The following is a 9,291-nucleotide window of genomic DNA, read 5'->3' on the forward strand; positions in this document are numbered from 1 at the left end:
GCTTCCGTCTTTTTTAATTTGGGTTTTCATCTATTCTAGGGTTTAGGGTTTAGGGTTTAGGACTTGGGGTTTACTTTTCGGTTGTTTTCAAACTCTTCTAGAGATATTTGCGTCACTTCAGCTTCTCCACAATCCGAAAGCTGCTGCTGCTGCTGCTGCCGCTGCTGCTGCTGCTTCTCGTGGCGCCGCCGCTGCTGCTGCTTCTGTCGCCTGTGCTGCTGCTGCTGCTGCTGCCGCGCTGCAGCAGCGCCACGCTCTACACGTCTCGATGGCTCTACTTCAGCCAAGATTCCAGACACATGCTGCTTTTGCTGCTGCTCGCGTTGCTGCTGCTGCTGCTGCTGCAGCTGCTCTTCCTCGTCCTCTAGCTGCTGCTGCTGCTCCCTCTCTGCGTCTTCTCTTTTGTCGCTTTCTGCGCTCCGTGCTGCTGCTGCTGCATTTGCTGCTGGTGCTGCTACTTTCCCTTCCGCTGCTCCGGCGTCTTGCAGCTCAACCACGTTCTCTCCTTCTGCCTGCTGCTGCTGCTGCTGCTGCTGCCGCTGCTGCTGCTGCTGTTGCTGCTGCATGCGTTTGAGCTGCGCATAGAACTGCTGCTCCTGGGCCTTCCAAATTTGCTTCTGCTTTATTATTTTTTCTTCTTCTTCTTCTCTGTCGTAGGCGCGGTCAAGCATGGTGCTGTAGAGCACCCCTCCCTTGCTGCTGCTGCTGCTGCTGCTGCTGCTGCTGCTGCTGCTGCTGCGTCTCTGGGAGCGGTTGAGTTCTATGGCTTTTGCTGACAGCAGCGCCCACACTTGGGGACTCCGGAGGCCTCTTGCTGCTGCTGCTGCTGCTAGCTGCTGCAGCCGCCGCCCAGATAGGGGCTGCCCCTGCAGCTCCAGCTCGAGAAGAGCAGCAGCATCTGCTGCTGCTGCTGCTGCTGTGCCTCCTGCGGGCCTTCCTCCTGCTGCTGCTCCTTGTGCGGGCTCGTCTGTTGCTGCTGCTGCTGCTGCTGCTGGCGCAGACGAGGGGCATTCGGCGTCAGCAGCAGCACTGGCAGCTGATGCTTCGCCACCTTCTGCTGCTGCTGCTGTGTGCATGCAAGCATTGCTGCTGCTGCTGCTGCTTCTGTTCCAACGAGCAGCAGCAAAACCAAAACTTGCAAATCTACAGCCGTCATGAACACTTGTGGGGCCACACAGGACCCTCTCAACAGCCCCCAAGGGGGCCCCTAGGGGGGCCCCTAGGGGGCCCCCCAGGGGGACCCGTAGGGGGGCCCTAGCAGCGCTTAAGGGGGCCCCTGGGGGCCCCCTGAGTCCACCTTGAAGGGCCCCTTTGGGGGCCCAGCTGCTGCAGCAGGGGCCCCAGAGGGGCCCCCTAGCAGCAGGTGGTGGGGGGCCCCGTGCTGCAGCAGCGTGAGAGGCCCCCCGGGGGCCCCCCCTGGAGGCAGCAGGGGGGCCCCCGAGGCGCTGCAGCGCAGCACTTGGGGGGCCCCTCATTTGAAACCCTTAGATCTGGAGAAAAAGCAAGAAACTCAACAATTAAATTACTGATAAACCCTTTGCTGCTGCTGCTGCTGCTGCTGCTGCTGCTGCTGTTTGGTTCAGGTGGTGCTGGTGCTGGGGTGTACGTACACCTCAGCTGCCGCAGGAGGCTTCGCTGCGGCCGGGCGGAAGGAAACGAATGGATTGGATTTATTGAATTAAGAACAAATGAATAAAAATAGAAATAATAAATGAATTATAGATTTTAAATTGCAAATTATAAACACAGAAAGAGAAAACGACGCAACTGCTCCGCGCGCACCGACAGCTCGCAAACTGAATTTCCAAACTTCGCCATTTCTCATGAACTAAATTCATTCCATTTAATTCAATTTTATTTTATTTTACTTTATTTATTTTAATCCAATTCAATGCAACTTAAACCGATCCATTTAACCCAGTCTTCCCCAGCGAAGCTGCACAAAAAAACACCCTGTGGGGGCCCCCATGGGGGCCCCCGGGGGCCCCTGGGGGGCCCCTGGGGGCCCCCTGGGGCCCCCATGGGGCCCCTGGGTTCGTTTTGCTGGAGCCTTTTGTTTTGGTTGAGTTTTGGACTGTTTTGTTTGTTTTAATTAAAGTTTGAATTAAAAGAGAATTACAGAAAAAAATTAATTGAATTAATTCGGGTGGGGTTGTTGTTTTTCTTGTTTTCTTTGCTGCGGCTGGAAAGCACGAAGAAGCTGCTTCTCGACTTGCCCCAAACCCTAAACCCTAAACCCTAAACCCTAAACCCTCATTCTTGAAGAATTCCGCTGAGCAAAAGGAGCGGAAGAAGGCTGCAAAACCCGAAGCCCCAAACCCTAAACCCTAAACCCTAAGCCCTCGCAGCAGCAGACTGCGTGGCAGCGAGCCGAAACCATAAACCCTAAACCCTAAACCCTAAAATGGCGGTTTCGACGGCTGAGGGCGCGGGGTTTGGGTCTCCTTCTCTGGCGGAGATTTCGGAGGTTTTGCAAAACCCTAATTCTCCAATTACAATTAAAATGGATTATTTATTTGTTTTAAAAGAATTAAAAAAAAAAGAAGCTGCACAAACCCTCGTCGAAACCCTCAGAAAAAGAACTCAACCCGAATCCGCCTTGTTCAGGTACTTCTTTTATTTCCTCCAATTAATTAATTATTTAATTTATTTAATTAGATTAATCAATTAATTTATTTATTTATTTATTTAATTTAATTAATTAATTAACTAATTAATGATTCTATTTGATTAACTCATTAACTTATCGATTAACTAATTAATTAGCGAATCAATTAATTAACTACCTCAATTAATTAATTAATTAATTAACAAACTAACTACTTAAATTAACTAACTAACTAATTACAAATAAATAAATGAATAAATAAATAAATAAATAAATAAATAAACACTAATTTGGAGTGTACAGACACGAGGCGGCCTACGTGCTGGGGCAAATGGGAAATGAATTTTCCATTTCTTTTTTGGAAAGTCTTTTGAAAGATAAATCTGAAGATGAAATGGTGCGCCACGAGGTGAGAAATAAACAACTTTATTTTATTTTATTTATTGGATTTGTTTATTTCTTTTGTTTTATTTTGATTTGTTTTTTGTTTGTTTTGCTTCACCTGTTTTGCTTTTTGCTCTTTTCCTTTCCTGCTTTTTTCCAGCTTCTAGGCTTTTCGGGAGGCGTAGAACTGCTCTCTAGGGTTTAGGGTTTAGGGTTTAGGGTTTAGGGTTCAGGGTTTAGCGGTTGGTGGCTAAGGAGTGGGGTCTCATGTTTCTGTGGCTGTGGCTTTGCTGCTGCTTCAGTGCTGCTGCTGCTGCTGCTGTTGCTGCTGCTGCTGCTGCATTTGTCTCCCTAATTGTCTCCCCATTTGGCTGCTTTTTGTGTTTCAAGCGAAGAGCATTGTTTGTTTATTTATTCTTTTATTTATTCATTTATTTATTCATTTATTTATATTTTTATTTATTTACTTATTTATTTACTTATTTATTTATTTAATTATTTGATTTTCTTCCAGGCTGCAGAGGCGCTTGCGGCTATAGGCGACGAAGCTTCGATAGACACCGTACGTGAATTTGCTGCTGCTGCTGGTGCTGTTGTTGCTGCTCTTGCTGCTGCTGCTGCTGCTGCTCTTGCTGCTGCTGCTGCTGCTGCTAAGTTTAGGGTTTAGGGTTTAGGGTTTAGGGTTTGGGGTGTACGTACAGCTGGCGGCGTTTCTGGACGACGCGAGCGTGCCAGTGCGGGAGACTTGCGAGTTGGGAATTGCGAGATTGAAACTGAAGCAAAAAGAGGGAAAAAAGGGGGAAAAAGAGGAGAAAAAAGCGGAAAAAAAGGAGAAAAAAGAAGAAATAAATGAAGAATTAAACAAAGATTCAAATTCGGATTTAAATTGCGAAAAAAATGAAATGAAATTCGCAAATTTTAATTCCGTCGATCCCTCGCTGCCGTTCGCGGGGTGTACAGACACCGACGCGCTGTCGCTCTACTTCATCTTGACCGACCCGCAGACTTCTTTGGCGATTCGGTGACAAATAAATAAATAAATAAATAAATGAATAAATAAATAAATAAATAAATAATAAATAAATAAATAAATAAATAATTCTGTTCTTTTGCTGCAGATATAGAGCCCTCTTCACGCTGCGGGACTTGCGAGCTCCTGCTGCTGTTGCTCTTTTAGCTGCTGCGCTGCAGCACGACAGCAGCTCTGCACTTTTGCGGCACGAACTTGCTTTTGTTTTGGGACAAATTCGCTACCCTCCTGCTGCTGCTGCTGCTGCTGCTGCTCCTGCTCCTGCTGCTGCTGCTGCTCCTGCTCCTGCTGCTGCTGCTGCGGGCGGCGAGGGGCGCGAAGAGTTCCTCGCCGCTGCTGCTGCTGCAGCGGCGAGGAGGCATGCTGCAGCAGCTGACGCAGCAGCTGCAGCAGCAGCAGCAGCAACGGGGGGGCCTCCTGATGCAGCAGCAGCAGCAGCAGCTACTGCTGCTGCTGCTGCGCTGCTGCAGCGGCTCGACGAAGAGCCGGAGCAGCAAATGGTGCGGCACGAAGCAGCACTTGCCCTGGGGTCTCTTGCTGCTGCAGCAGAAGCAGCAGCAGCAAAACTGAACCCTCAAAAAGCCTCGCAGCAATTATCTCTTTTTTGCAAAACACTTTCTGGAGAAGCAAATGAAGACACAAATGAAAACGCAATTCAAAAATTAAATCAAAAAGTTGAAGATTTTCATTTTCAAGAAAAAGATGCAGAAAAAACAATGCGAGAAGTCATTCTGCAGGCGCTGTGAGCCCTCTAAACCCTAAACCCTAAACCCTAAACCCTTTGAATTTTTATCTTCATTAGCCCTGTCAACTTGCCCTTATGACGCAGCATTCCAAACCCTAAACCCTAAACCCTAATTTGCCCTAAACCCTAGACCCTAAATTAACGCTAAACCCTAATCCCTAGTTTCACCCTAAACCCTAAACCCTACGCAGACCCTAAACTCTAAATATAGCTTAAACCCTAGACCCTGATTGGCCTCTAAACCCTGGATAAAAGCTAAACCCTAGGTAAACCCAAAACCCTAAATAATAATTAAATCCCAGTAAACCCTAAACCCTGGATATGCGCCAAGAATAAACCTTCCGTAAACCCTAAACCCTAAACCCTGGGTCGTCTAGAGCAGCTTGGAGCCCCCGGCTGGCCCCCAAACTCTAAACCCTAAACCCTAAACCCTAAACCCTGGCTGCTGCTGAGTGTTTTGTTTTGCTTCTGCTGCAGCCAAAAGCAGCGCCACAGCAGCAGCAGAGTTGTTGCTGAGAGTTGCCTGGTGGCTCTTTGGAATGTCCAGGAGGAGTTGGGCATAGACTGCGGGGTTTAGGGTTTAGGGTTTAGGGTTTAGGGTTTCGGGTTTAGGGTTTAGCGTTTGGGATTCGGGGTTTGGGCTTTGGGGCTTCGGGTCGGGGGCTTGGAGTGCAGGGCTTCTGGCGCCGAGGGTTTAGGGTTTAGGACTCAGCGGTTCAGACGCGAGATCCAAGGCGCTAGGGTTTAGGGTTTAGGGTTTAGGGTTTAGAGTTTAGGGTTTAGGGTTTGGAGACCTGAGGCCCTATTCCCTCGTGGCGTTTTTTGCAGCTTTTCCTTACGTGTTTGACATTTATCTTTTTCATTTATTAATTATTATTTATTTATTTATTTATTTTGTTTATTATTTATTTATTATTTATTTATTTATTTATTATTTATTTGAAGAAATAAAACCCTCAGTTTGTTTTTAAAATCTGATTTGCTGGCATTACCGCTGCTTTATTCTGCCACTTTGTCTCCTTGGCAGAGATTAGGGTTTAGGGTTTAGGGTTTAGGGTTTAGGGTTCAGGGTGTAGGGCTTAAGGTTTAGGGTGTAGGGCTTAGGTTTTACGGTTTATGGTTTATGGTTTAGGGCTTAGGGTTTAGTCTTTAGGGTTTAGGGTTTAGGGTTTAGGGATTAGGGTTTAGGGTTTAGGGTTTAGGATTTAGGGTTTAAGCGAACATCACCTGTTAACTTCCTCGACGATTTATCTGCTTTCAACGTTTCGCCTCTTTTATTTTTATTTTATTTTATCTTATTTTATTTTATTTTATTTTATTCTATTTTATTTTTAGTTTTTATTTCCTTTTTATTTCCTTTTTGTTTTCATTTTATTTCTTTTTATTTTCAATTTTTGTTTTTCGCTTCTTCCTCTTCTTCTTTGTCTCCTTTTTGTTTTTATTTTAATTCGCATTTAGAATTTTAAATTTATATTTTAATTTTATTTTAATTTTAATCTTTTTTGTTTTAATTTATCTTTAATTTTAATCTTCTTTTTTTAATTTTAATCCTTTTTGTTTTAATTTATTTTTTTAAATTTTAATCTTTTCTTATTTTCTTAATCTCCCTGCCTTCTTCCACTTTTACTTTTATTTGCTTTTATCCTTTTTTTTCTTTTTTATTTCTTTTTTATCTGGTTTTTTATTTCTTTCTTATTTCTTTATTATCTCTTTTCTTTCTTTTCATTTATTTTTTATTTCTTTTTATTTCTCCTCTATTTTTCTTTAATTTCTTTATTTCATTTTCGTTTCCTTTTATTTCTCCTCCGTTTCTCTTTTTATATCTTTTTGATTTCTCTTTGATTTCTTTTCGATCTCTTTTTTATCCCTTTTTTCTTTTTATTTCTTCTTGATTTCTTTCTTATTTCTTTTTGGTTTCTGTTTGATTTCTTTTTTCTTTTTTATTTCTTTTTTATTTATTTCTTTTTTGTCTCCTTTTGTCGTTTCTCGTTTCCTTCTTGTCTCCCATCCTTTTCTTTCTTCTTTTTGATTTTTAAAATCTTTTTGTTTCTTTTTTATTTTCCCTTTTAGTTTCTTTATTTTCTTTATTTCTTTTTTATTCCTATTTCTTTTTTTATCCTTTTGTTTCTTTTTATTTTTCTTTTTTTGCTTTCCCTTCGTCGAATTTTCCTCTTTCCTTTCTTTTCGAATTTTTTTCTTTTTTTTTTCGAATTCTTTTCTAACTTCCAATTCTTTTTAATTCTTTTCTGCTTCTTCTTAATTTCTTTGTTATTTCTTTTTAATTTCTTTTTAATTTCTTTTTTATTTCCTGTTTATTTCTTTTCGTTTCTTTCCTAAAATCTTCTCAATTTCTATCTATTTCTTTTCTATTTTTTTCCATTTTCTTTTCTAATTTCGTTTCCGTTTTTTCCTGCTTCTTTCGAATTCTTTTCGAATGTATTTTGTAACTTCTATTTCTGTTCAAATTTCCACTTTAATTCTTTTTCCTTTTTTTAATTCCCATTTTGATTTCTTTTCTAATTTCTACTTTAATTTCTTTTTAACTTCTTTTCTGATTTTTTTTCTAATTTCTATTTTAATTTCCATTTTAATTTCTATTTTAATTTCTTTTCTAATTTCTATTTATTTCTTTTCTAATTTTTTCGTCTCTTGAGAGTTCTTGGAATGTCTCTGAAGACTTAACAAAAGCCAAAAGAGTTGAAATAATTTTGTTGATTTATTTATTTATTTATTTATTTAATTTCATTTAAATAATTTATTTATTTATTTATTTATTTTCTTCAAATAAATTTTTTGCCCTTTTCCTTCAAAGGCCCAAAAGACAAAAAAGTGGCGAAGACCAAAAGACCCTAAACACAAAAACACAAAACAAATTACATTATTTATTTTGTTTAATTCATTTTGTTTATTATCTAATTTATTTATTTTATTAATTTAGTTTGTTGTTTAATTCATTATTTAATTTCTTTTAATTTATTTATTGGCTTTCTATTTCACAAAAATAAATTCACCAGAAGCTCTTATAGCCTTTTGCTCTGCTTTTATTTCTTTTATTGTATTTATTATTAATTTTTTAATTTATCTGTTAAACAGCTTTTTATTTTTCTTCATTTCCTTTTAAATTCTCTTATTTTTCTGAATTTTTTCTGCTAATTCTTCGTTCAATTCTTTAATTATTTCTCTGATTATTTCTTTTATCGTATCTTTTTTATCTCTTTTCTATTTCTTTTATAATTCTTTTTGTTTCATTTAAATCTTAAATTTGTTTTCGTTTTGTGTCTAATTTGTTCCAAGTGTACTTACAGCTGCTCACTTAAGAGTTGTTCGGTACTGCGTTTCCATTCGTCTTCGCCTGCTGCTGCTGCTGCTGCTGCTGCTGCTGCTGTCCATTCGTCTTCGCCTGCTGCTGCTGCTGCTGCTGCTGCTGCTGCTGTGCAGCAGCAGCAGCAGCAGGTCCGTCGTGGATGCCGCTTTGTGTTCTGCTGTCTAGCGATCGGCTAGCTGAACTTCTCATTTTCAAAACGGAGGGGGAGCGGTTTGCTGCTGCTGCTGCTGCTGCTGCTGCTGCTGCTGCTGTGGGGCTGCTGCTCTTCAAACCCCTCTGGCTAGCCAGAGACTCGGAGGGCCGGAAGTCATGTCTTGAGCCCCTGAAGCTGCTGCTGCTGCTGCTGCTGCTGCTGTTATCTGCCGTGCTGCAGCGCAACAAGCAGCAAAAGAAACCCTATTTTAGGGTTTGTGTCTTTCAGTTCTTCTCCGCTAATTGTTGCATCCTTTCGAATTAATATTTAAATTATTTCTCAGACTTTTATTTAAACTAATTAGTTTGATTTATTTAAAACGCTTCCACCAAACTTTGCAATTCCTCTTCTACTTGCTCTAATTTCTTCGTTTCTTCTCCCCTTAAACCCTCTTTTTAACCTCCATTATTTATTTATTTATTTTAATTAATTAATTTATTTATTTATTTATTTATCCATTTATTATTAATTAATTTATTTCCCACTTCTGCAAGCCGTGGCGAATGTATCTGCTGTTCATCTTCAAGTTCCTGAAGATGGGCGCGAAGCCAATAACGATTCCCAGCAGCAGCCCAATGAGACATCCCACTGAAATAAAAAATAAATAAATAAATAAATAAATAAATAAATAAATGAATAAATAAATAAAGGAGAGGAGTGGAGTGGTTCGTTCGAATTTCATTGCCCCCATTAGAACAACCCCTACAAACCCTAAACCCTAAACCCTAAACCCTCGCCCCAAATCCCTCCCAAACCCTCCCTCCCCCTCCCCCTCCAAACCCTAAACCTTAAACCCTAAACCCTTACTGGAACCAGCAAAAGCCCCCCAACCCCCCACCCAGACCCCTCCCCCTCCCCCAAACCCTAAACCCTAAACCCTAAACCCTTACGGGAAATCGTGGAGGCCCTGGGCTGCACGAGGCCCCCTACAGAGCCCTTTCTCTCCCCCTCCCCCTCCTCCTCCCGCTCCCCCAAACCCCAAACCCTAAACCCTAAACCCTAAACC

General features: G+C 41.5%; 3 protein-coding genes across 3 annotated transcripts; 1 reads left to right on the forward strand and 2 right to left on the reverse strand.

Annotated features, from left to right (window-relative positions):
• Positions 1-56: 56 nt before the first annotated feature.
• Positions 57-1,475, reverse strand: ETH_00001860 (uncharacterized protein; the record flags this gene model as incomplete). Its single annotated transcript, XM_013377577.1, has 1 exon — positions 57-1,475. The coding sequence occupies one exon, from the start codon at positions 1,473-1,475 to the stop codon at positions 57-59; it is 1,419 nt and encodes a 472-aa protein (XP_013233031.1).
• A 1,464-nt stretch (positions 1,476-2,939) lies between these two features.
• On the forward strand, positions 2,940-5,344 carry ETH_00001865 (PBS lyase HEAT-like repeat domain-containing protein, putative; the record flags this gene model as incomplete). The annotated part of the gene is made up of 5 exons (XM_013377578.1): positions 2,940-3,017; positions 3,507-3,554; positions 3,694-4,013; positions 4,111-4,764; positions 5,245-5,344. 5 exons carry the CDS (start codon positions 2,940-2,942, stop codon positions 5,342-5,344), a joined length of 1,200 nt encoding a protein of 399 aa, XP_013233032.1.
• Positions 5,345-8,080: 2,736 nt separating this feature from the next.
• On the reverse strand, positions 8,081-8,805 carry ETH_00001870 (uncharacterized protein; the record flags this gene model as incomplete). The annotated part of the gene is made up of 2 exons (XM_013377579.1): positions 8,081-8,459; positions 8,771-8,805. The coding sequence occupies 2 exons, from the start codon at positions 8,803-8,805 to the stop codon at positions 8,081-8,083; spliced, it is 414 nt and encodes a 137-aa protein (XP_013233033.1).
• Positions 8,806-9,291: the final 486 nt, after the last annotated feature.

Source organism: Eimeria tenella, genomic scaffold (genome assembly GCF_000499545.2).
Source record: "Eimeria tenella Houghton genomic scaffold, Eth_scaff55, whole genome shotgun sequence".
NCBI lineage: Eukaryota > Apicomplexa > Conoidasida > Eucoccidiorida > Eimeriidae > Eimeria > Eimeria tenella.